Source organism: Theobroma cacao, chromosome 1, assembly GCF_053813885.1.
Source record: "Theobroma cacao isolate CCN51 chromosome 1, ASM5381388v1, whole genome shotgun sequence".
Classification (NCBI taxonomy): Eukaryota; Viridiplantae; Streptophyta; class Magnoliopsida; order Malvales; family Malvaceae; genus Theobroma; species Theobroma cacao.
Genome location: NC_142639.1, coordinates 37,672,980 through 37,698,503, shown reverse-complemented (window position 1 = coordinate 37,698,503; position 25,524 = coordinate 37,672,980). Strand labels below are relative to the sequence as shown.

Here is a 25,524-nt window from a genome sequence, read left to right as displayed (position 1 = left end):
AATATTAATAAATTAAATAAAACTTTATGTATTTCATATTTTATTAGCGTATATTTAGAAAAAAATATAATGAAATTTTTAAATTCAAAATTTTATAGTAGTAGTCGTATAAAAGATAAAAACCGGAAAAGACACGTAGTGGATTGGAACTGGAGGAGGAGCAGCAGGCAGTTACCCAATCAATAACCTTACAGTTAATTTTTGCTCTGCTAAAAAAAACTACTGCTTTCGCGCTCGAAGAAAACCCTAGAATTTTCCCCTGAATCCCCATCGAAGCCCTAAATTCCCGAAAACAGAAGCCAATTGCTTCTCTAGGAAGAAGTGGCAAATTTGGTTGGTTCGCAAAAACCCTAATTAAAAATCTGGGGGGAGGGGTGAAAAGTTACCATGGACGCCAAGGACATCCTTGGACTGCCGAAAACTCCGTTGCCAATAACCCAAGAGAAGAAACCACGTCCCCAGAAAGATTCCCAGAGAAAACCCGATGGCATTTCTCGCGAGGTAAAAGAAAAAAAAAAATTTAAGTCGCTTGTTTTTCAATCTTTTTTCATTTTTTAGCTTGCACTGAGTGAAAGAGGGCTTCTTTTTTTGGTTGGAATCGTAGGTTTATGCCCTTACGGGAGGGTTAGCTCCGCTTATGCCTTCAATTGACGCCTCCCAATTGAAACGACGCCCACCATCGGATGAGAAGGTTTTGCTAAGACTCCTTTTGCTTGAAAGACTACTTTTTTTTGCTTTCATTTTACTTCCAAATAAGAAAATAAAGTACATTTGGATGCAAATGCAAAAAAAGTAAATTTTGATGAACCAAAGGTTAAAATTTGGAGGTTCACGGATCTTAGTTTGCATTTGCTTTCATTCAAATCTTAGGAAGTAATATAAGCAACAACCATATGGAGCATAAAACTTAGTAGAATATTTTTATGTTGAATAATTTAAATTTGATATTTCTGGGTGTCAAAGTTATAATTTGCCCCGTGTTTCTTGATGTTGTTGAAATTCTCTTCAGATCACATGGCAGTGGCTTCCTTTCACAAGCTCTGCACGAAAGGATGATTTGCAACTTTACCACTGGGCAAGTATCTGTTTCTGGAAAGACTTCTCCCTTAACTAAGTGTGCATTTTTAAGGTCTTAGTCTCTTGTATACCTTACAGGTGCGAGTCGTAAATGGTGTTCCACCGACAGGTGATTATTCCTTTGCAAAGTATAATAAGGTAATAATATATTTTTCTTTTTTCCCTCTATGTTTTGTCGCAAAATAATTTATGCTGCATTTCTTTTTTGTTTTATCTTTTTCTTTTATACTTTGTTTGTTCATGAAATTGAACATGTTTGTTCGTCTGGTGTGGTGCAGTCTGTTGATGTTATCAAATACACAGATGAGGAGTATGAAAAGTATTTAACTGATCCTGTATGTATCAACTTGAGGTTGCAGCTCTATTTTTAAGTTTTCCCACTAATTGCTTCAGTTTGGTTCTAAGTGAAATTAGTTGTTGAATTAGGGCCTGTATTTGAGCCGCCATGAATTCAATTTGTCAGTTTAATTTTCTTTTCTTTTGCCTTGTTAATTAGGTGTGGACTAAGGAAGAGACAGACCAACTGTTTGACTTATGCGAACGGTTTGATCTCCGCTTCATTGTTATAGCTGACAGGTTCCCGACATTCCGGACTGTGGAGGAATTGAAGGATCGCTATTATAGTGGTATTCTATCCAACTGCTAGACTTTCTATTGCCAATCATCCAAGTCACTTCTTTTCTGTTCTTTCTACGGTTTGAATTTGCATATAATTTTATCCATTATCTATGGAATTTTATTTCAATTTATTTTTGAGATGTTATATGGTTCTCATAATGATTATGGCACTATCTGTATGTAGTGTCTCGAGCCATACTGATTGCTAGGGCTCCATCTCCTGGAGAAGTTGCAGGGCATCCTCTTGTTAAGGTCTGGTAGCTATATAAGCAGCATTTTATATGAATAATTTACTTTTATGTTGCAATTTATAGTAACAGGAATAAGCTGTTATAGTATTTATATCACTCTAGATTATTATTTGATTTCCTTTGTTATTTAGTATAGTTCTGATATTATCCTCTCGGTATAGGAACCCTACAATGTTTCTCAAGAGACGGAACGCAAACGTGCTTTATCGATGGTCCTTTCTCAAACAAAGCAGCAAGAGCGGAAAGATGCCGAGGTATATACTTTTGCTTTTCACTTATGATTGCTGTTTATCATATGACCTTCCCAGCATTTATTTGCATGTGAGCTTGTTGGTTGAATAAGTACTCAAAATCTTGACTGGTCTATGGTTTGTTTCTGCAGGTTCTTGCCGAAGCGAAAAGAATAGCCGAGTCACGCATGGCTGCACAGGTAAGTATTAATTGGACAAGCTGCTATTTAGGCATTTGCAATTGCCAACGAAAGGGGAGTGTTAATAGTTCTGTCAGTTTATGTCATACTTGGATTTCAGAATTGGAACCAAAGGAAATAAAATTTTCAACTTGATTAGTTTTGCGTTCAAACTTAGAAAGAAATCGGGGTGGGGAGGGGGGGTTCATATACTTGCATATGTGATTGCACCTGGGTTTTCCACAATCTAGAATAATTTAGCTTTCTATGTTTTGAACTGTTCAGGGTGCTGAAGAACCTGATTTGCCAGTCACATCAGATATTGGTCCTGAAAGTGTTGAGAGGGCTATTGGTCATGGAGATACTATATCTCCATCCAGTGTTCAAGTTCCCTCTGCAGCTGTTGCACCTTCTACTTCAATAATGGCTGATAATGCCTCTACTCTTGCTTCCTTGCGCATGGTATGTGTGACATCTAGTCTTCAGTTTTCTCTCTCGTCTCTTTCCATCAAAGAATAAAATAAATAAACAATTAGAAGTGGCTGCTTCTGTCCTTAGGAAATGTATGTGATCCGACTTATTATATGTGCTCCCCTTTAATAATTCATTTTGTTTTCTTCCAGTATTTTTTGTGGTCAAATTAATATCTGAGGCAACTGTTACCTCTCCTTGGAAGTTTGTGTGTGTGAGGGTGTGTGCTTTTCAAAGGTTGTTTCTGGATATTCTTTGCTCTTGTAAACAAGTATGCTAACTGCTTTTACATAATTTTCAGCTTCGAGTATATTTGAGAACATATGCACTTGAGCAAATGGTCCAAGCTGCAAGCTCCTCTGCTGGACTTCGGACCATCAAGCGGGTTGAGCAAACCTTACAAGATCTTGAGGTTTGTCTATGCTCCCTGAAATGTGATGCTGTGCAGAGATTCTTATATTGGTTATTGGTGGATGATGTTATTGTAATATTATATGCATGATGACCAGATATTAAAACTCAGAATATATATTATGAGTATATTCGTAGTATGATTTCTCAGATCATGAGGTCTTATTATCTTTTCAGATGAAAATGGTTTTATTGGAGACAATCTAGAGATTCAGTAAAACAGACATAATTCGAGTTGAGTGTGCTTGTTTATAATTTTTGTCATTGTTAGATGACTGCTCATATTAAGAACTCGAAGTTAATCCTGTTTATCAGTTACTTTTAATAATATTGCCAATTGCTCCTTATTTCTATCCATTTGGCTGTGATTCAATTCTAAATCCTGTGAACATTCTTCATTAATCTAGTTTAATTATATTTTTGAAATTGGGTGTAAAAATCTAAACTAATTTTTTACAGGTTAATTTGAAACCAAAGGTGCCAACAAAGGCTGTTTGTGCTGAGCATCTAGAATTAAGAAAAGAAATTCTAACTTTGCTGAATCTGCAGAAACAGGTATCTCATATCTTTAATTTATCTAAAGATTAGGGGTCTTCTTTGTGCTTGTATCTTATAATATCTAATCCTTAAATGTAGTGAATGCCACTCCTTTACTCATATAGTTAGGTGAAATGCGCATAAGTTGTATTTTGCTTCTATTTTGGAGTTCTTTTTTCCCCCTTAAAGTAAACGGATGAATGAATGTCTGGTAAAATACTCCCATCCTCTTAAGTTTTAATCGAAATTCCAAGAGGGTCTATTAGGTTTCGAAATGGATATCCCGTCCCAAAAAAATATTTTTCATTGGACACATAGGTCCAGCCGTTAGTCAACCGTTAATGTTTTCGTTAGTTTGATGACGTGGCAATATTGGAAGGATAATTTTACTTTTTATTAATTTTTTCAAAAAAAAAAAAATAATAATAATTTTTTAAATTAATAAAGAAGAAATAGCATTTTAGTCCTTTTATATTTTTTGTTAACGGTGTTTATACTTTTGGGATGGATTGTTCATTTCGAAAACTAATGGACTTGCATGGAATCATGACTAAAAATTAGAAGGCGAAAGTATTTACCCATGAATGTTTGTTTCACATGTCATGTTTAAAATTTGTTTCTTTTAGCAGAAGTTACCTTGGCACATTTTGATCCATTCTAGGCTTCTATTCTGTCTATATCCTGGATGATTGTTAGTAATAGTAATATGTTATTCCCTTTTTGACTTTGTCTTTTTTTGTTTCAACTTAGAGAAGAATGACGTGCAATATGATAAACTAAGACAGTGATAAATTGTCTCTTGGTGAATGACTGGCAACTTTGTCTTACTACGCAGTTTCAAGTATTAATGATTTTTGTCTTACTATGCAGTTTCAAGTATTAATGGTTTTCATGCACTATTGCACATGCTTAGAGTTGGATTGAATATTATTTTAGAACCTGAGGTGTCTGATTTTCTGTCCCAGTGTTTCCCTGACAGAGTATCATTTTTGGGTTTTAACAGAAGGCCAAACTTTGTTAAGATCAACAAAATTATTGTGTGATTTAGTTATAGTTCATATATCCATTTTTTTTAATGAATTTATTATTTATCATGAAAAGCATATACAAAGATTTCTTATTTTTGTAGAAGTTTGATAGGTAGTTCTGAATATAAATCAGATCATTCATTTTACCTGTACTAATTAAGCTAAGATGTTAAGAGTCTGGGGTTGTAGATTTTCAGTTGGGAAAGACATCCATAGGTTGTGTCTGAATTATGATTGATTAGTAGTTCACAATATTAGAGGTGGTGTGCTGCTTAGTTCATTGATCTTATGTGATTTTTAACAGTTGCAATACAAGGAGGCAGAGGGTTCATCTTTCCGTGATGGTTCCTACGGTGATATGCCAGGCACACCTAAGGTTGAAAATCTGAGTTTCTGATTTCTATAATTTTTTCTAGTTTTATGGACTTTTGATTATTAGAACCCCTTTTGAATTGTTCAATTCTTGAAATTTTGGAGTCTGTTAATGTGCAGCGATCACATCGTGTTGTGGATCAGGATCGAACATTTGTTCCTGACGCCATTAGTTTTGGAGGTAATATATCTCTTTTAGTTTTTATTTGAGATGAGTTGGTTATATGTTTTTGATTACTAGCATATTTGACTGTAATTTAGGTGAAAGGGCTGGCAAAAGGGAGCAGAAACGCAAGGTGTGCGCCAATTATGTTCTTTAATCTTTTCTCTTTGCTTGCCTGTGTATTTTCCAATGCCACTGTGCTTTGTTTAGTTTAGATGTAATCTCTTCTTATGATGTCATTTCTAGGGACCTGGAAGAGTATCTGAGACTCCATCTTCACCAGCTCACAAAAGGCCAAGAAAGATGAAAGCTTCAGATCTATAATAAGGGGTGAGCAAGCAAATTAACCTCGTATAAGGTAATAGTTCTCTATGAGACCTTTCCAAAAAAAAAAAAAAGAAAGTTGTCTATGAGCTGGTTATGTTTCCATGCTTGAACTGGGTCCCAGTTTAGATGTTATAGATGTAGATTCTCTATTGTATCTTTTACCATGTTTCTCTAGTATTTAGTTAGGATATTGCTTTTTTGATACTCCAAATCCACCAGGCTGGATTTGATTACATTGCGGGATTTCAGGGGCAGGCTCGTGGCAGCTCCATTATGAATCTGCCAAGTACATCAGAAGCAGATTTTGAAGCTCGATGTTTTGACTACTAAACTTATTTTCTTAACCAAATACAAGCTTTTTAGTCACAAGTAGGAAAAACTCAACATCTTTTTGAATGATTTGCATAAAGCATCAGAATTCAAAATCTGACATATTTTACTGATTTCCTTAGCTGGGAATTGGACGTTTGATTTTGTAAAATTTTCTGGTAGGCGAGGTGCTAATTGCTTTGTAATTTTACGTTTATGTTGACCCTTGTAAATATATTTCTGTATGAGAATGAAGTCAACATGTCTTCACAGGAGAATTTGTGGTGAGGAACTAATACTTACCTTTCACTAGTTTTTAGTCTCTTATTATAATTCCCCACCAAATGATAGAAGAATGTTAAAAATGTAACTATGTGTGTTCCATCGGAGAACTTACGATTTTGAATCTATTATTAAAACATTAACGTGTGTGAGAGAGGAAGATGAAGATTATTTCTTTGGCCATAAATTGTTGCTTGCTTTTTTCCAACTTCCTCTGCCTTTCTTCGAATCTGCATCCGCGGCCATTCATGTGCAAAGTTAAATTCACATGCCAATGATGACTAAGATATTTGCGAAGCTAAGCCCGAGTGTATATCAAGCTCTTTCATTCGTAACGCTTTTTCATTAGGAGTCGTTTGCTCCCCTGGCGGTCCAGTCTCCGGCTTGGTAAATGTGGCTGGCTTCTCCCAATGTGCCATGCCAATGTTCTTATAGTCTTCGGATTTTTTGTTATTCTTAAATTTTAAAAATAGAATTTAAATAGATTTATAAATTATGGATTCATATTCTTAACTTAAAAAATGTGTATAATAAGTTATGAAAGATTTATGTTTATATATTCAAGATTTATCTAATTTTTGGTGATGTGTGATTTGTGATATTATACTCCATCTAATTGTATAATGCTTTTATCGTATTGACTCTTTACACATAAAGAATGGGGGTTTTTACACTAATTTGGATTGCATTAGTTTTTTACTTACGGAGAAGAGATTTTTTTATTAATTTGGATCTACTTCGATCTTTGTATTTCTCATGAGAGTTTTATATTAATGAAGATTGGAATGCGAGAATAGAGACTTTTATATTAATTCAGATTTATCTTGATTTTTGTATTTCTTATGAGACGCATCAATGAAGATTTAAGTACGTTAAATTTTAAAAATAAAATTTAAATAAATTTATAAATTACGAATTTATGTTTTTAACTTAAAAAATACATTTAATAAGTGATGAAAAACTTATATTTGTATAACACTTTTCATCTCTTATTAGCGTGAATTCATGACATCTATCCACTGGCTCCGTCTAACTTATCAAGGCCTCAGGGTAACTTACAACCCTTGCAGAAAAAATAAAAAAATAATAATAATTGAGCCTCGAGTTAAGGGAGGTGCTCCAGGATCTCGGCGCAGTGTACAGAGCAGAGCACGACAGATATTGCAAACTGAATTGCAGCTGATGATTGAAGGTGCCACCGGCTCTCAGTTTCAACTTTCACGTCACCATCAATTTGCGTATTTGCGTACCTATGGCCTCCAATTCTACAATTTACTTCTGTGGTTCAGATTTAATCCTAAACTGTACCCACCGCTAAATTGGATCCACACCGTCTCCTACCTAGAGCTCAATCTGAAATTTTAGTAGAAGCAAAAAGATCAGCACGTGTTTCTCCAAGTGTCCAACGTGAGGGCATAAGCATGACCAACCTCATCGCTTTAAGCTCGCCTCGACTGCTTCTCAAACCCCCTCACAGTGTTAATTTGAAACATTTTCGGTCCATAGATTGTTGCAGTATAAGAAAGCAGAGCAAAACAAGTCTAAGAAACTCTTGGCCTTCTATCTCTCTCTCGCTTTTTGGTTCTGGTTTCGTTTTGGGTCCCCTTATTGACGGACTTCATTCGAGGGTCGACCTCGTGGTCTACCAAAGTGGGGCAATAAACATTGGTCCTCTCCACACGAATATATGGGTAAATTGGATTCTTGGTTACCTCTTCTTTGTGCCTCTTAATTTACTGTCCAGACTCTCTTCGTTTTTCTATCTTTCTGATAATTTCTATGTGTTGGAATGGTGTTAGGTCCCTCCTTTGCTGGGATTGTTCTACTGCACAGTTGGGTTGCTGCAACTCTTCCTGGATGAAAAGGCTTCTTCAGAAGTTCCCGAGGGGACCCTGGAAAAAGCGGGCGGGTCTCTGATGTGAGTCAATTAATGCTATCTAGTTTCTAAATTCTGTTTCTCATGATCTCAACCAGGATACGGTTGCGGATTTACAGGAAATGTTTTAAGCACTGCAATGAAACTAAACATGAATCAGTTCAGATTACTGCAAACTGTATTGCCTCATAGCTTAGACCATATCTCTTGAACACAGAGCATTGGTGCTATTTATCGAACTGAGTGCTGAAATGTATAAAAATGGAGTAGCGGACAACATCGAGGCCTACATATTATTTGCAGCGGCAGAGCTTTTATGGTTCTCCCTGGACAGGACACGGCTGGGTTTCACCTTAGCATCCATCATTGGCATATGCTGCCCCCTAGCTGAAATTCCGTTGATGAAGTAAGATTGCTTTCTTAAGCATAATTTCATCACCTACAAAATAATTAGAAGTAGCTATATACAATTTCACTAAAATGTTGATGCTTGCTGACTTTCAGGTTCTTCCACCTCTGGTACTACCCTCAAGCATATGTAGAGATCTTTGGACAGGTAATTAGTTATTTGCTAAAGAGAAACTTAATCAATTAGAAGCTTCTATGACATCAGAAGTTGAGAGTTTGAGTTCTATACAGGGACTAGTTACTTGGACAGTCACCTGCTATTTTGCTTACACGCCATTCATTGTCTGTTTATCACGCTGGCTACAATCAACCATTAATGCTGCTGATACAGAGAAGTCTATCTAATCTAAGGAGCTGATAAGGATCTGTTCCATGATTCAAATTTTACTGCAGCTGCTTAGTAAAACGCCAGAGATGAGAGAATCTTATGAGTATTGAATGTTAAACAGTGATTTAAATTTCCAAATGAAATATGAAATGAGTATCTTTACAAGATTACATATATTTCATTCACTATGAAAACGATAACCTATGCATCTAGATAAAATATGCAGTCACCTTTACCTTGGGATTGCATATCTTATAAGTATTAACTGAATGGTACATGCATAGACAAACCGGCGTCAGAATTCAGATGCAAAGCAATCTCAGTCTTCGTGAAACCAGAGAAGAGATCATCAACTTTTTCAGCTTCTAATGCGAAAAATGAAGCTAGCCAGTAAAGACAATATTCATGATATCTGGGAACTTCTCCTTAATTGCAGCTTTGATTCCTGATCCAATGGATTCAGGCCCCGTATACTTTACAACGCATGCCCCGGCCTCGATGGATAACACTTCCACGCTCCCACCATAATTCTTAATAGCTGGTCTCAATATCTCAAGATGACGATTCACTGCCTGTCGTTATGAATGCCAAATTAATTTAGCCGATACACAATTTTCCTGTTGACAATTTTATTTTAAATAGAAAACCCACCTCAACAGTTGTTTCCCTTTCTTCAGCATCATATACTTGTCGAATATCCTTGACTGCATCTCCAAATTTTTCCTTCAAAACTCTTTCAATCCCCATTTTCATGGTGGTTGTTGAGCTAGGACAGCTTCCACATGCTCCTGTCATCAAATATAATGCAGCAAAGTCTCAGTTCACTTGAATAATTGTAGTAATTTGTATGTGGGAAAATACATTAAAGCCAACTGATTGCCCCTTGCTTTATTACTAAACTGGTTTACATAATAGCAGAAATAAATAAATTTCTATAAAATAGCCATAAGTATAAAAAAAAAATTTTTTAAAAAGAAGAGAGAAAAGTCAACCAGACCAAGAATCATGAAACGAAATTGTCAATAAATCAGGAGAAAAGACCCAAGTGACCTTCGAGTTTGAGAGAGATGACACCATCTTCAACGGACACAACGCCGACGTTTCCGCCATCGGCAACCAGGTAAGGCCTGACATCCTGCAGAACGAGGTCCACGTTTTGACAAGTGAGCTCGAACTGCTGTGCGGAGTACAGCCCAGGAGAGGAGCCAGTGGGTGCGCTTGGGCTGGAGCTCGACGCTTTTACGGTTGTTTTCAGTTGGATTCTTGTATGAGGGACCCGTCTGTGTGGGTTTTGGGATATGAATTGTGGGATTCGAAAGGTTTTAGTCAGGGCTTGCGGAGAAGAAGAAGTGAGGGTTTTGGTTGCTGCAATGGACGCCATTTCTGGTGCGGAATTGTTGCTGATCTGGGAAAAGATTCTCATATAAAAAGAAAACGACTATTTAGTTGTTACTTGTGGTGGAGCTTGAAACTTTTTAATTTGTTTTATTTTATTTCAGAAGTAGTGGTTTTTCAAAAATGAAAGAAGTATTGACATATTACATAATATCATGAGCAAGGTATATATGTTTGTTGTAAACTTGAACAAATTACACGGACCGTCAAAGTGGTGATTATGTGCTCTCCCACCATTTATTTATTATATAAGATGGTAAAAGAGAGGTCGAAAATGGGCAAATGCTAATACTATCCCGCCAAAACCCACAAAAATAAATATTCTCAAAGACGAAAAAGAAATAAAAAGAAAAGCTGTTTACATCTTTTTTTTTAAAAAAAATTTGGAGCTGTTTGACCACAAGGACAAAAGACCGGAAAACCCCCTAGGGTTTTCTGCACCAAAGATTCCGCACCACACACTCCACTCTTCACCGAAAATGGTGAATCCTCCTCCTGACACTGACGCACTCCAACAACAACCTTTCGGCAAAGCAACCCCAGTCGAGGTCAGCAGCGACGAGGAAGGCTTTCGAGGCGCCTGGTACTTGGCCACAATTCTCGAATTCCCTCCCAAATCCACTTCCAAGAAACGCAAGAAGGCCTTGGTTCAGTACAAGACTTTGCTCGCCGAAGATGGCTCATCCCCTTTGACTGAACACGTCGACCCCGCTTTTGTACGGCCGTTGCCGCCTCAAGAGAAGGAGGAGGATGGTCAAGTGTTTGAGGTAAACGACGTCGTTGATGCGAGGTATAGAGATGGGTGGTGGACTGGGGTTGTGAGAAGGGTTTTGGAAAAGTCGAAATATAGGGTTTATTTTGATAATCCTCCCGATGTTATTGAGTTTGAGAGCAAAGATTTGAGGGTTCATTGGGATTGGATCGATGGCAAATGGGTTCGACCTGAAAAGCAGGTATGTGGTAACACGGCCATCTTGGTTTTTTTTTTTTTTTTAAATTCTTTTTTATCTGGGATTTTTGGGTTTATTTCATATTCCAGAGCTGAATTTTTTTGTTTTGTATTTTGGAGGAAATGGTAATTTATGGGTTCACTAATTTTAGCTGTCATTTTTTTTATGTCGAAATTGCGGATCTCACTGCATGTAACTTTTTACCTTTAAAAATTTCCTATTACAACTATGTTTTCATGATTACTGCAAAAAGTATACAAGATGGTTAGGGTTTTTTGAGTGCTTGAGTTAAATAATTAGCTCGAACAATATGTTTAATTTGATATTCTTTGTTTGTTTTAGCTCTGCTAATTTTCATTTGTAATATATTTTGGCCTTGGTATCATGCAATTGTAGTTGGATGCAAAAGGCAATTATAGCCGCGCGAACTTTGTAATTTTCCTGAATCATGCTTGCCTCTTGTTTAGTTTTTATTTATTTTTTAATGTAATTGCATTTTCTTGTTTATGTCAGATCCAATTGTTATTATGTCGTCTGTGTATTAGTTTCTACTCTGCATGTGTTTGTACATTTATGCATCTCTGCTGTTGGTTAATCTCACTTTGCGTAGTTTTTAAGACGGTATTATCCTGTTTTCTATTATATGTCATTTGTGGAATTGAAGATTTGTGCAGCCTGGTTGACCTTTTGTACCATGTGAGTGATTTATTTTTTAATTTTATCTTTTTAAAGCAATCAACAGGCTCCATTTTTAGCTCAGGGACAGCAGTGGAGGTAAGTATTGACAAAGAAAGTATACGTGATGTTTGGTTCCCTGCATTAGTCATAAAAGAACTTGGGGAGAATAGTTTCTTGGTGAAGTATCAGAGCTCAAGGAACGATGATGAGTCTGGGACAGTAAAAGTTGTTGTAGATTCCCTCCATATCAGACCCACTCCTCCTCGTTATGCAGATAGAAATTATGAGTTGCTGGAAAGAGTGGATACAACATATAATTTTGGTTGGCGAAGTGGAGTAATTACCAAAGTTCTTACTGGAAGAAGGTACAATGTGTTTTTTAAGCATGGAAATGAGGACAAGGAACTCACTCACACAGATATAAGGCCTAACGTTGAATGGATTAATGGCAAATGGGTTAGTAAATCCAAGGTATCTTTTCCCTTGACAATTTTTGTTTGCCATTGTTTTCCCACCTTAAATTTAAATGAGCTCATTGTTGTGTTCGTGGTATTGAACATGGACCTAGAGTATACATTTTAATTTTATCTTAAGAAGAGAAGGAAATACTGATTTGAAATGTGCTTTTTGACTGTGTCTAAGTTGATTACTGCTCATTTCAATGATTACCTTCTCTATATTACTAGATTGAAAAATGCATTGCATTTATGTCTCATCTCCTTCGCTACTCTTATTTCCATTATCTCTATACAGATGTGTTGAGCTAGTTGTGGATTATACATTTTAGTTTGCTTTAAAATCTACTCAGATTTTACAAATAATAACTTGCCATGTCGAATGCCTTAAATGTTGTTCTAGTTCTGGCATCACCTGGACTTCCTGTTGTAGATTTAGAATACTTCATTGTGATTATTGTAGAAGTTTATTATGCCAATGCAAGGTTATTCATTTATTGGTAGCTTAAGCTATAGGCTTTTGTTTCAGGAAGTCTTAATTGCTTCTGAAGAGCAAGAGCAGATAGGAAATGCTCACTGTGGTACTCAGAACCCCGTGGTGGCTGGAGAACATGGAAGTTTGTTTGCCACAAAGGATAGCACTGAAGATAAGACTCCTTTGACAAGTATAAGCAAGAATTTTATGGAGCAGCCAACTCCCGCTGATGAAAACAATGCTTTGCTCTCAAGCAAGAAGAAGATCAAACTAGAAACACCTAATGGCAACACTTTGCGCTCACGCCCTTCGAAAAAGTCAACCGAAGGAAACACAGTGGAGACACGATCATCAGTCTCAGGCGATCAGTTGAAAGATATGCTTAATGAAACATCATGTAAAGAAGGTACTCCAAAGACTGGTGGAACAGGAACTAGATTAACGAAGAAAACTGTGATTGTAGATCAGCCTTGTGCTAAGAGTGAGAGCCCTTTGACAGGAAGCACAACTGTGAGTTAGATTTCTTCTTTTGGAGTTTCATTGTTCATATTATCACCATAAGATCATATTTGTTTCCTTTTTGTTACATTCCTATTTGATGATGAGAAATGTATAAATATCACATTAAAATCCAGTCCACTTCACAACTGTATGGTATCTGTGTATGGTCCCTGAGTTGCCTTTCAACTGAAGCACGTAGCTTCTAAAAATCCTGTGTTAAAGTAAGTTTTGTTCTAAATTATGTTAGAAAATAATGTCTGGCTTCAAGTATAATCAATACTCAAAGAAGAAATGAAGATTAGCTTGCCCCTTTAGTATCGTACCAACTAAAAAAAATTCATGTCTTCAAGAATATCATCAAAACTTGTCCTGCTTGACATAGTTGAGGTTGATACTTCTCAATGGGTTGTTTCAAGTGTTAAGCAAAGTTGTTTTTCAACTGGGATATTCAATGTGCCCCACTTGCTTTGCAGCAAACTGCTTCGAATGACTGCCTTTTCTGTCAACATCACCGTTCTAACTGGGTAATGATCAATGATTATTGGCACTTTGGTTTTTTTGGCTCCATTGGCCAATATGCCTGATCTGCACTTGTTGCTACTACTTTCATCTGACCTATATTTCCCCTTACTAATGCAGAAGACTAAGCGGCAGAAAGTCGGTTCAGTTGACAGTAAAATAAGTAACCTTGTGAAAAGGAATGTAAGAGCTAGAAAGTCACCAAGTGAAGGTCCACAGGTTTCGACAGCAGGTATATATAGCCCTTGGTTCATGTGCTCCAGGTTTGATATATGTATATGTGTATATATACACACACACACACACACACATATATATAGTGTATATATACATGTATATGTATATATATATATACATACATATACATATATATTGTTTAACTTAATGCATATTACATATTTTCAGGCAAGGAGGGAATTACAGGAACTGCTGAAGAAATTAACGAAGGAGAGGTTAAAACGAAAGAAGTTGAAATGCCTATCATCTTAGGATTAACAGCAAAGTCCACAAAGACTTCGCAGGCTGAAAATTCTTTTCAGATTCCTAATGATGAATCTCTGAAGCTAAAGGGGGATCCAAGGAATAGCGTAAATGATTCAGTGGGAAATGAGAACATGGTAAGCAAAATTCTTAATAGTCTCTGGCTGAGAGAAAACTGCTAAGATAAGCTATTAATTTGAAGTTGCTTAAATTCTTAATGAGAACAAAGTGTGTCATTATACTGTTGGATTCAGTTAATATTGACCTATATTTCTTTTCCCTTAGTTGTCATGATCATAGGTATGTAGCATTTGTGGTCAACTTTAAGGTCTGTAGAACTACATTTTTGTCAAACTTTTACCTTCAGCAATATCGTTTTTCAAATGCTTATAAAAGTTGAGCAATTTTGCCATGGTGTGCTTGGTTATACGGTGTGACTTGTTTTGAGTGTAGTCAGCCCATTTTGCTAAAATTTCTATTTTCTTGAGCCTATTCCATAGCCTGTCTTTGTCTTGATATGGTAGCCAACATGGAATGGGCATCCCCTATGGTGATTAATTTTCCTATATATTCGTTATAGTAGTCCTTTTAACTGTTGGTCTTACTGATATAGGAAATAAAGGAGCAGAAAGTTGGAGTAAGCAATCAGAAAAGGAAGAGGGGAAGACCACGTAAATCTGTAGTTACAAGTCCAAAGGCTTTTGATGCTGGTATATGATAACTTAAGCTTTAGTTTTTGATGGGTATATATAAATCTGCATTTTATGCGAACTTAGTATTATGAGTTGTAGGTAAGGAGCAAAATCGGACTGGAGGTCTTGCTGATGAAAAAGCTTTAAAAGATTGTACGAGTAATGAGACTGAATTGTCAAAACATAAAGGGGTGGATTTGTCAGGTACTTGGAGGTTTCAATTCTTGGTTTGTCGATGTTGCTAATATGCTTCAAGGAAATTAAAATAACTGCTATATAAGGCTGTCTGGGAAGCATTGGGGTCGAGACTTCCAAAGTTTTAACTCAAGTCAAGTGTAGTAGTTGTTTTCTCAAATGAACTTTCCAATTGGTATTCTAAATAATACAAGAATAGTTGGTGTAATGGGGGCAGTTACTGGGAAAAAAGATTCGGCTAGTGATTAACCTGAAAGAAGGGGAAACTTTTTGTTGCATTGGGGGTGGGGACGGTTATGTTGGAAAGAAAGGTTATGCATGTTCCGAACCACTTTTTCTTCTTGTTTCTGTTGCTGGCTTTTACCTTATGTATATGTAATTACGTCTTGACTATCTTTTAGTCTTTTGTAGTTTTTGGTTACGCACCTTATAAATTGTGGATTAACATCCTATTTTGTTAATTTTTGACCCCTTAAGATGCTTTTAAAGGAAGGACAACTGATATTTCTGCTTACAAAACAAAAGAGGTTCACTTGGCGATTGCTGATATTTCCAACATGGCAGATGAGGATCAACCGCTACGAACATGGATAGGAGGAATGCACTCTTCAGTTGATGAAGAATCAAGTAAGCTGCTTCATCAGATATACGACTCCTCATTTGCTTTTATAATTGTTTTCCTCTCTCTCTCTCGCTCTCTCTTTGTTGTTACATGAATGTAGATCATCACTTGGCTTTTTACTTTTATGTTGTTGTTGAGTGTGCTTCTTTTCCTCTAGGACTTTCCTCTGGTAGGCTTGTCAATGGATGGAATGAGGAAAGAGAAGGACTAGTTGATGTTCCAGTAGAATCTCTTGCAATTGATGCCAGAGGTAGAAGTCCATTTGATGATGATCGAAGTTTGCCTTTTGTGAAGAAATCGCCTGTCTGGCGAACAATTGAATCAATGGATGTCTTCCAAATTGTGCCCCAAAAACCACATTTTCAACCTTTGGTTGGAAACAAAGAAGAGTTTATTGAAGGATCGGCAATTGGAATCATGGTAACCTTTGCTGGTTTGTTTGAGAAGATATCCATGTTGCATTTTGATGACCCTAGAAACACATTTGACAGCATTTTGGAAAGTCTTAATGACTTGGAAAAGCATGGATTTGATGTTACTTTACTTCAACATCGCTTGAATGAATTACTGTCAATCAAGGAAGGGCAAGGACAGCATCTAGGAGAGAGAGAAAATGCTGGAAGGGAGATAATTGAGAATACAAAGGAGACAACTAAATTTGAAGACGAGATGGAAGAGATTGAAAAGAAGATTACTGAGTTACAAGAAAGACATACTGCCATAAAGTCAGAAAAGGAGACCAAGGATCTTAAGATTGCTAGTTTGAGGTTGCAAGTAGATGTTCTAAATGACGTTATTCAGACCGCCTCACAGGATTTTAAAAAAGTAGCTACTGCCCCTTGGAAGTTGCCATGATTGACGGTGCACTATTAAAGGTTTCTTGTTCATAACAGTGAGACTTGTGGAGCACAGGTGACGATTATTGTTGTTAAATATGTGGATGCGACTGTAGTGGTGATTAGGTTAGGTGATCAGTAGGGTCATTTGAATTATTAGATCTGAATGTATTAGTTGTTTCATGCACATAGCATTTGGTCTTTGGAGTCATGTATGTTCAGTAATGGGGTCTTTTTTGAGTCAAAATGTGGACCTGTTTCCCCTAGACTAGAAATACTGAAAATGTGAAATACTAACTTTTGTGGAATCCTTTTAATAGATTTTCTGCAATATTGCTGCTGCACCTGCTCTTAAAGAAGTGAAGCTTTTTCACTCATGCCGGGACGTAAATCTATCTTTTACTACTCACGATTCACCTCTGGTGAGGTGAATTGCAGATTATTTGGATTCTTTCACCCTTTAAGACCTGTGCGTGAGGCAACCTAGCACTTTGAGATGAGTTCCGCTTCTTTTTACCACCACTATTCTCTCGTCTCCCTTATGGAATCTCATTTCCTGGATGTTCTGTACTTGGTTTTTTCCAGTGAGAAACTTCGCCACAGATTCTGGCGAGGCTCCATTCAATCTTGAAATTGCCGTTTTAGCATCTTCTTGTAACTCTGATCTGACAAACCAAACTGTTGAACAACTCTTGAGTCATGTACGATGAACTCTTGTGGGGATATTATTGGTAAAAACACTACTTATCTTCTTGCTTTCTGCCATATCTTTTAAACACCTAAACTAGAGAGGTATTGTACAAGTTATTGACAAAATATTTCCATGATTACAAAAAGTACTCATGCATTTTGACGTTAATGATTTTACAAATTAAGATTGTTAAAAATTATAAAGCTATTTGTATTTTTGTATTTAGCTTGTCTATAGCTATTTGTAATTTTGCTAATATTTTCCATGAAAGTTGTTGACAAAATACATCCATGTAGTTAAGTAATTTACACAAAAATATGTTTTACATTATTTTTTTCCCCCCAAATTATTGATGCATCGACCTTATCTAGTCCAGGAAGGGACAAAGGTTGCATCCCGTAGTTGCAGGAAAAGATAGTGCATTAATTGCACTTCGTCTTTTGTCTCCAATAATGAAGGGAAGGGCAGTGTTTTCACAACATCCACAATCATTCACCATTTTCCTTTTTCAAGTGTATGCTTTTAGTAGCCTAAATAAACCAGTTCATGACTCATGAGCCAAGCAGTAAATGTGCTCTGAACGATTATATTTCTTCAATGTAATTTCTAAATGGATATCGCTAGTTTGACACATGTTGGTATCAATTTTCCCTTAGTTACTTTGATCTGTTGCTTAATCCAAGTTCTAAGATTAAGATTATTAGGTAGTAGCATTACTAGTCATCTGAAAAATCTTACTTGACGTAGATGTCCAATTTTGATTACCATTATTTCTCTAAATATTATTTTATAGTATGTGGAACAATCATTTTATAAGAAAAAACGAAAGTAACTCAGAACGAGTGACAGGATTTATTGAGTTATTTTCACTTTTGAGATGTTAAAGAGAGTTTGGTTTAGTGACTCAAATTTAAAGACAATTAAAAAAATTTTTTAACTTTTTTTTGAAGTATGCGTGCTTTACTCTTTCTTTCTCTCGTAATAATGTATATGATGCATTATCAAGTGTCAGTATTTCACCACCTAAAACTTACACCCATTATCCAATTACTGTTGTTCGCATAGCTTTTGATAAGTCGTTTTTTAAGGTGTTTTTCCCATAAGTTTTTCTTCACACAATGGACATGTTATTCCCACAATAAGCATGTTCTTTCATACAAAATGTATTCTCTTAAAAGTATTTTTCCTCTATTTATTGTTTTTAAAAGAGTATTTCTATTTAATATAAATATAAGAGTCTGGCACTTAAGCAAGAAATCAGAAACTATCGTCAGAGATTACTTTCAAAACTCTCTCTAAGCTCTTTCAAAGATTCTCTCTAATCAACTTTTTTTCATACTCCGTGATCCGCTGCTTTTTTCACTTATTCTTATTTCTCACTGTCTACCACCAAAATATTTACATTTCAAGAATTGCTCTAATATTTTTTTGTATTGCTTGTAATACATTCCATTTTATTTATTACAACACGTAACCTTTACACCTAAAAAAACAAAATTAGATATTTTTCATGTACCCCACGACGTTAATAAAAAAAAAAAATTCCCTTTGAAATTACGCACACAGACAAATAAGGGACGAAAGTTGGATCCGGTAGTTGCAGGAAAAGATGGTGCATTAATTTCACTTCGTCTTTTGTCTCCAATAATGAAGCGATGAGCAGTGTTTTCACAACATCCACAATCATTCACCATTTTCCTTTTTGGAAACCTTTGCTTTTAGTAGCCTAAACAAACCAATTCGAGACTCATTGCCAAGCAGTAAATGTGCTCTGAACGATTATATTTCTTCCTTTAAGCTGTAATTTCTAAATGGGTATCGCTAGTTTGAGACATGTTGGTATGCAATTCTCCCTTAGTTACGTTGATCTGTTGCTTAATCCAAGTTCTAAGATTAAGATTTTTAGGTAGTAGCATCATTAATCATCTAAAAAATCTTGCTTGAAAAACAGAGATGTTAGATGCTTTTCATGTACCCCACGACATTATCCAAAAAATAATAATAATTCCCCTTGAAATTACGCACAAAAAGACAAATAAGCTCAGAACTGCCGACCTGGGGGTCTTTCAATGAAGTAATCGTCATGTCCCCAACACTGAAATCGTGTTCACAAAATATAGTCTTCCAGCTTCGTGACCACTGGGTAGGGAACATGCTTTATTATATATGGGGATTTTATATATATATTGCCAGGATCTAGGAGTCAAGGTGTTGCTCTCCATGTGGAAGCTACGCCTTATCTTCTGGGCGAGACGCACGTGCCCTCGCGGATTATTTATGGCAAGATTTCCTGGGTGGTAATCATAGAGGATCTAGATGCCCCTTTGGTGATGCCATATTGGACGGTATCGATTTCAATATACGACTTGGATCATATTTATACTATGATAATCTCGTGCGATTCCTGAAAGAAAAAGATAAAACTAATGTTTTTAGCTGCAACTCCTCAGTCTGTGTATCCTGATTATTACTTGGGGCAGCTATTGAAACAGGCCTCTTTGACATTATCTGGCTTCAATGTTTTAACGATAAACATTGTCAATATACGCCGGGGGACATAAGCAATCTTGTGAATACCTATAATGAATGGACACGATGGTCAAATGTGGGGAGCGTAGCTTTGGGTTTACCGGCAGCAATGGGCGCAGCCCCATGGGGAGGGTATATTCCGATCGAGAATCTAACAACTCAAGTCTTTCCAGCAATAAAAGATTCAGCAAAATTTGGAGGCGTGATGCTTTGGTCTAGGTACTATGATAAGGTATTTGGGTACGGTGAAGCTATTAAATCATGTAATGAATTGAAACAGAAACTGATGCACTCTTCTTAAAATGCTGGACCTTGAATTTAGTTGGGTGTGTGTGCTCTGTATAAGAAATCTTGATTTCCATGGAACTGTAAAACTCAATTGATGTTGTACTCATGTAGACGCTGGAGCCAATGTACTATCATGCCACGAATAATTAAAATAAAGTGTTATCTTATAATTAATCATGTTATTTCTATTTTGAATGATTAATGTGCGAGCATACGCCAACTTTTTTTTATACCGAATCCTGCTAGAAAATACCAAAGCGAAAGGAAAAGGATGCGAATAAATGGCAATAATCTTTGTCTTGTTCTTAGAAAGGCTTGGGATATAAGTAAGAATTATTGCAAAATAAAGAGATTAAAGTTAAGAAAGATAACGGTTAAAAAGAGGTTGAGGAATATAAATTTTAACTACTAGTGATCCTAAGACTCCCATATCCCCTACTTTTTTTTAATACTCCAATATTCAATATTTTTAATATTTACTTATAGTTATAGATTTCATATAAACATGAATAGTAACAAACTAACAATTGATAAAATAGTAATTATAATTAGAGACGTATCCAAGAGCTGACAAGATGCTAGCTTCTTTGCTTCTTAAAGTTCCCTTAACTAATATCAATAATTTCCACTCAAAATATGATAAATCCTTATCTTAAATTTGATGAGTTGCTAATATTTTTGCCTATAAATTCAATAATTTGAATTTTTTTAAAAAGACATTTAGAGTGATTTCATTTCTTTAAAGAAAGCGCTGGAGGACAACCAGGGATAACAGCAACAGAGAGTTGTCAGAGATGAGGTTGGAAACTGGCTATATGACCTCACCTATAAAATAGGTATTTCTTTTTCTCTCCAAGCAGAATTATGGGCTCTGTATGTGGGATTAAAACTATGCTGAGATAAGGGCTTCAGGAAGGTTCTGTGAATCGAACTCCACTTGTTCTGCATAAGGTTTTCAATCAAAGTTGCACTTGGATCCGCATAAAAATTATCAAGAGTATTAGGGAGTTACTTCATTGATCATGGGACTGTACCATATTTCATTTTCATCATGAAGCAAATCGCTGTGTGAATTAAATTATCACTCACTATGAAAATTTATATTTGGAGTTACACATTTTGAATTCTTCACTATCTAGTATTAGTAGAATTTTATTTACAAGCAATATAAATATTTTTTGACTCAAAGTGATGTAATAAGTCTCTATTTCATTTTTCATTATATATATATACACACACATATATATATATATATATAGATGTATATGTGATAGTTATACAGCCATTTCAGGTAGGATATGTTCCCTTACATGATTTGTGCTGCGTTTATTAAGAAGAAAGCAAACAAAAACCATCAGTGCAAAGACGACTTAATAAATTTAAAGATTTAAAACGAAATATTCAAATAAGATTTTTTTTATTAAAATTAAAAAAAATATTAAAATTTTATTCTTTTAACATTTTGATATGTAAAATTTTTAATTAAAATTTTATAATCAAGTTTTTCTAATATAATATAAACTCTAAATTAAAGTAAATAAATCTATAAAGATTATAATAATAGTACCTAATTGTTGAATGCTTATTGCAAACTGTAATGAGGCTCACGACTTTATAAAGATAATAAAATAACAGACTTCTTGTGTATTCTTTAAAGAAAAATTGAAGTTAAAGGAAGAAAAAGCAAATGAGAAAAGAAAAATTCAAAAGTAGATATTATATATTGAAAAAAATAATTGATTTTATATATAGAAAAAAAAAATTGTTAAAAATCATTAAATGAGTTTATTGAAAATAAAAAAAATAAGTGAGAAAAAAAAAACTATTGGAGATTAAATACATATGATCGTTAATTGATTGAAAAAAAGATAATATAATTAAAAATTAATAGCATTATAAAAATAAAAAAATAATAAAAAAATTGATATTTATAAGACACATAATTAAAAAAGTAAAAAAATAAATAATTTTATTAATTGTTTTTATTTATATATATTTTAATATAATTAATTATATTATAATTATTATAAAATTATAAATCTTTCCTAAAATTCAGATCTCTCTAAATTAAAGACCGTTGTTTTGGTGGCTTCACCCAAAGGGCCGGCCCTGCATCAGTGTACCCACATAATCATACTTTGTATATATAAAACAAATCTCCCTATTGTTACAAATATCCCAGAGGATATGTCAGCGTCAATCTTGTAGCAGTTCCACAGCTCCCTCCTGTAAAAAAAATATCTCAGAGAGCATTTTAAAATCATTCTATCAGCATCATCTTCCACAATATCTATACATCCAAATCAGAAAAGCCTCTGCCTTCCGAGGGGAAGAGCAGCGTGTTACAAGTATCCCAGAGCATATACATATCAGCATCAATCTTTCAGCAGTTCCCTAGAGAAGCAGCTCTCTAGTGTACAAAAAAATATTCCAGAGCATCTTAAAATCATCCTATCAGCATCAACTTCCATAATATCTATACGTCCAAACCAGAAAAACCTCTGACGTCCGAAGGGAAGAGCAGGCAGCAGCATTCGAGATCATGATCCACCAAACTCAAATCTAACCTTCTTTATAGTAATCATTATTTCATTAAACTTTTTTAGCTCCTTAAAATGAATTTTTCTTTTCAATTAATTAAATAAGCATGTTGACATTAATTATTGCGTGAAACTATTCTTTTTATGTAGACAAAGGCAATACAATTACAAGAATGTTCAACTAATTAGTCAGATGTGTTTTATTCAATTTTTTTTCACCAAAAAAAAAAAGGTGTTTTGCTGATTTTCTTCTTCTATAAGAACTTGCTAGGTTGGCCATATATAATGTCTATTTGAAGTACATATAATCGTTAAAAGAAAGGTCTTTATTTTGCATTGATGTCTTCCTTCTCGCTTACTAGTAGAGTGTAAATCTATCTATTTCTATTAAATAAAGGGAGGAAGAAGTTCAGTTTCGTACCAATAAAGAAAGAGTAACATTCTTTTCCATTGGGAATTACAGTCTATGGCAAAATTCATAAGTCTTCATTGCATACATCTATAACTATATTTAAAGAAAACCAAAAGGCTTCTTTGCTTAACACTTAGGTAGCGTTTGGTATGAGAAAAGTGAAAGTACATTCCTTGTAATGTACCTAATTAAATTACATTCCAATGTTTATTTTGCAACAGACCACTGCAATGTAAGATTACAATGCAATCACATTACAACCAAGGGATGTAATGCGATTGCAGTTTAAAACTAATGCAATCATATTACATTGCACTCTGTAATATTTTTAAAGATATTTTTACTTTTAATTTTATTACCTTGTTAAAAACATTTTGTAATGTTATAATTGCTAGGAACGGCATGATTAGAGCATCAACGTGTAGACACCTAAATAAAAAATATATAATAATAATTAAATTAAATTAAATAAATAAATAATAATAATAATATTAAAAAAACGCCCAGCCATCCCTTCGCCTTCCCATCCCCCACCCACTACGCGTGATGGGGGGAGGCTCTGACCACAAACTCCAGGGGGTGCCAGAACCCCCCTCGTCGGGTTGTCCAAAAAATTGGACAACCCGGCTTTTTAAATCCACCTGCAACTTGCAAAGAAAAGGAGGAGACGAAAAAACCAAAAATCACAGTAGTTAGCCACAAGGAAAAAAAAAAACAAAAAAGCAAGCAAAAAAAAAAGAGAGAAGAAGAAAAGAGAGAGAGGGGAGAGGTCGGCAAAGGAGAAAGAAAGAAAGAAGAAGCCAACGGGGAGAAGAAGGAGAAGGAGAAAGAAAGGAAGAAAGAAGAAGAAGAAAAAAGAGAAGGGAGACCTGCGGGGAGAAAGGAGAGAAAGAGAAGGAGAAAGAAAGAAAGAAAGAAGAAGCCAACGGGAGAAGAAGGAGAAAGAGAAAGAAAGGAAGGAAGAAGAAAAAGAAAAAGAAAAAGAGAAGGGGGACCCGCGGGGAGGGAGAAGAAAAGAAAGAGAAAAAGAAAAAAAGAGAAAGAAAGGAAAGAAAGGAAAGAAAGGAAAAAAAAGAAAGAAAAGGAAAATAAAAAAGAAGACAATGTAAGTTGACCCAGAAACAAGACAAGAAAAAAAGTGTGGGCTCTTGAATTCACCTGGATTTCGTCGGACTCAAAATTAGGTAAGTTTTGTATTTTATATTATTTGAGTTATTATATTATTAGTATTAATTTTATTAACATTCAATATAGTTTTTACAAAAATTATAAATGTATTTATAAAATAATAAATAAGAAAAAATATATTTAAGAAATCAAATAAATAATTAAATAATAATAATAACGATAACAAGAGTAAGTAAATGCGAAAAATAAAATAAAAAAAAGAGAAAGAAATAGTTATATTATAAATATATTTAGATAGTTGTAAATATAATATACATACAAAAATACATGATACGAATATAAAAATATATATATATATATATAAAATGAATGAAAAAAATAAAATGATTATTGGAAAAATTTCACTTAAGAAAGGCAAAGAGTTGCTTTTTTTTAAGTGAATTTTTTTTGGGTGCAAAGTTCGAGACGGATTTTCACCGAAGTGTCGGGATAAATCCGAACTCTAAACTCCAATACCCGTTAAGTCAAATAGTCATTGTTAAAAAATAATATATGTAGGAAAATTTTGTTACATTCGAATTAATTTAAATAAATATTACTAAATAAAGTTAATCCAATCGTTTAAAAATTAATTAATTATTTATTAGATAAGCTTTGAAATCAAGTAAAAAATTGACCAACAACAAATATGGATTTAAATAGAAGACCAAAAAATAAAGTATATATATAAATAAAAAATAATAAATAACAAATAATCAAAATTTTTAAATAATCAATAAACGCGTACATGTACATACCATCCTTTTATAATGTTATTGCATGCCACTCTTATTTTGCAAATGGCGCGGGAATCCCGATGATGGGATTTCCCCGAAGAGCTCGTAGAGACGAGTTCTTCCGGGGATATCTCTAGGTGAGGAGAATTTCGAGACTTCACCAAAGCGTTGGGATAGTCTTCGAATAATTTTCCAATAAAAGATTACCGACTCCATCATTTAAAATAAACAAGTCACGACATCATTCTACGCTTGCATCATATGCATACGTAAGACCAAGTGAATAACTCAGTCTGACAATTCAATAAAAAATTTAATTAATGAAATAGGGATTAAACTAAGAAAAGGCTATATTAAGATAACTTAAGATTGAATGGTACCGTTCGTAGAACGGGCGTCACGGAGGTGCTAACCCTTCTCCGTGCGTAACCGCACTCCCGAACCCATCTCTAAAAAGTGGACCAGTTCTCGTTCTTTCGACGGACCTAAAATTAA

The 25,524-nt window shown here is 34.8% G+C and overlaps 4 protein-coding genes across 9 annotated transcripts; 3 read left to right on the top strand and 1 right to left on the bottom strand.

Annotated features, from left to right (window-relative positions):
- Window positions 1–131: 131 nt before the first annotated feature.
- Window positions 132–6,251, top strand: LOC18613747 (myb-like transcription factor family protein). 2 transcript variants are annotated; one of them, XM_007051139.3, is made up of 17 exons: window positions 132–501; window positions 605–691; window positions 1,010–1,075; window positions 1,156–1,215; window positions 1,356–1,412; window positions 1,574–1,703; window positions 1,880–1,947; window positions 2,108–2,200; window positions 2,329–2,376; window positions 2,641–2,817; window positions 3,128–3,238; window positions 3,697–3,792; window positions 5,107–5,178; window positions 5,295–5,355; window positions 5,436–5,470; window positions 5,584–5,695; window positions 5,914–6,251. In XM_007051139.3, the coding sequence occupies exons 1-16, from the start codon at window positions 388–390 to the stop codon at window positions 5,659–5,661; spliced, it is 1,353 nt and encodes a 450-aa protein (XP_007051201.3). In that variant the 5' UTR covers window positions 132–387; the 3' UTR covers window positions 5,662–5,695; window positions 5,914–6,251. The 2 variants fall into 2 exon arrangements, with proteins under 2 accessions (XP_007051201.3, XP_007051200.3); XM_007051138.3 differs by having other exon boundaries at window positions 133–501; window positions 5,884–6,251.
- Window positions 6,252–7,339: 1,088 nt separating this feature from the next.
- On the top strand, window positions 7,340–9,037 carry LOC18613746 (insulin-induced protein). Its single transcript, XM_007051136.3, has 5 exons — window positions 7,340–7,946; window positions 8,055–8,173; window positions 8,349–8,537; window positions 8,636–8,687; window positions 8,771–9,037. The coding sequence occupies exons 1-5, from the start codon at window positions 7,677–7,679 to the stop codon at window positions 8,882–8,884; spliced, it is 744 nt and encodes a 247-aa protein (XP_007051198.1). The 5' UTR covers window positions 7,340–7,676; the 3' UTR covers window positions 8,885–9,037.
- Window positions 8,974–10,345, bottom strand: NFU1 (NFU domain protein 1). The gene is made up of 3 exons (XM_007051135.3): window positions 9,918–10,345; window positions 9,519–9,655; window positions 8,974–9,439 (listed from the first exon to the last, which is right to left on the bottom strand). Exons 1-3 carry the CDS (start codon window positions 10,288–10,290, stop codon window positions 9,251–9,253), a joined length of 699 nt encoding a protein of 232 aa, XP_007051197.3. The 5' UTR covers window positions 10,291–10,345; the 3' UTR covers window positions 8,974–9,250.
- A 139-nt stretch (window positions 10,346–10,484) lies between these two features.
- DUF6 (agenet domain protein) lies at window positions 10,485–17,009 on the top strand. Of its 5 annotated transcripts, none has more exons than XM_018123880.2 (10): window positions 10,485–11,215; window positions 11,945–12,346; window positions 12,875–13,330; window positions 13,795–13,845; window positions 13,961–14,072; window positions 14,246–14,457; window positions 14,934–15,030; window positions 15,112–15,216; window positions 15,685–15,834; window positions 15,987–17,009. In XM_018123880.2, exons 1-10 carry the CDS (start codon window positions 10,742–10,744, stop codon window positions 16,682–16,684), a joined length of 2,757 nt encoding a protein of 918 aa, XP_017979369.2. In that variant the 5' UTR covers window positions 10,485–10,741; the 3' UTR covers window positions 16,685–17,009. The 5 variants fall into 5 exon arrangements, with proteins under 5 accessions (XP_017979369.2, XP_007051195.3, XP_017979366.2 ...); XM_007051133.3 differs by having other exon boundaries at window positions 11,945–12,361; window positions 15,772–15,834; XM_018123877.2 differs by having other exon boundaries at window positions 11,945–12,361; window positions 15,697–15,834.
- The last annotated feature ends 8,515 nt before the right edge of the window (window positions 17,010–25,524 follow it).

Coding starts and splice junctions, on each gene's coding strand:
- DUF6 (XM_007051132.3), top strand. CDS start 10,742: ATGGTGAATCCTCCTCCTGACACTGACGCACTCCAACAACAACCTTTC. Junction 13,846..13,960: donor AACATCACCGTTCTAACTGG/GTAATGATCAAT, acceptor TTACTAATGCAG/AAGACTAAGCGGCAGAAAGT. Junction 15,031..15,111: donor TCCAAAGGCTTTTGATGCTG/GTATATGATAAC, acceptor TATGAGTTGTAG/GTAAGGAGCAAAATCGGACT.
- NFU1 (XM_007051135.3), bottom strand. CDS start 10,290: ATGAGAATCTTTTCCCAGATCAGCAACAATTCCGCACCAGAAATGGCG. Junction 9,656..9,917: donor CATCTCTCTCAAACTCGAAG/GTCACTTGGGTC, acceptor ATTTGATGACAG/GAGCATGTGGAAGCTGTCCT. Junction 9,440..9,518: donor AAAGGGAAACAACTGTTGAG/GTGGGTTTTCTA, acceptor TCATAACGACAG/GCAGTGAATCGTCATCTTGA.
- LOC18613747 (XM_007051139.3), top strand. CDS start 388: ATGGACGCCAAGGACATCCTTGGACTGCCGAAAACTCCGTTGCCAATA. Junction 1,076..1,155: donor ATTTGCAACTTTACCACTGG/GCAAGTATCTGT, acceptor TATACCTTACAG/GTGCGAGTCGTAAATGGTGT. Junction 3,239..3,696: donor AAACCTTACAAGATCTTGAG/GTTTGTCTATGC, acceptor AATTTTTTACAG/GTTAATTTGAAACCAAAGGT.
- LOC18613746 (XM_007051136.3), top strand. CDS start 7,677: ATGACCAACCTCATCGCTTTAAGCTCGCCTCGACTGCTTCTCAAACCC. Junction 7,947..8,054: donor CTCTCCACACGAATATATGG/GTAAATTGGATT, acceptor GAATGGTGTTAG/GTCCCTCCTTTGCTGGGATT. Junction 8,688..8,770: donor ATGTAGAGATCTTTGGACAG/GTAATTAGTTAT, acceptor AGTTCTATACAG/GGACTAGTTACTTGGACAGT.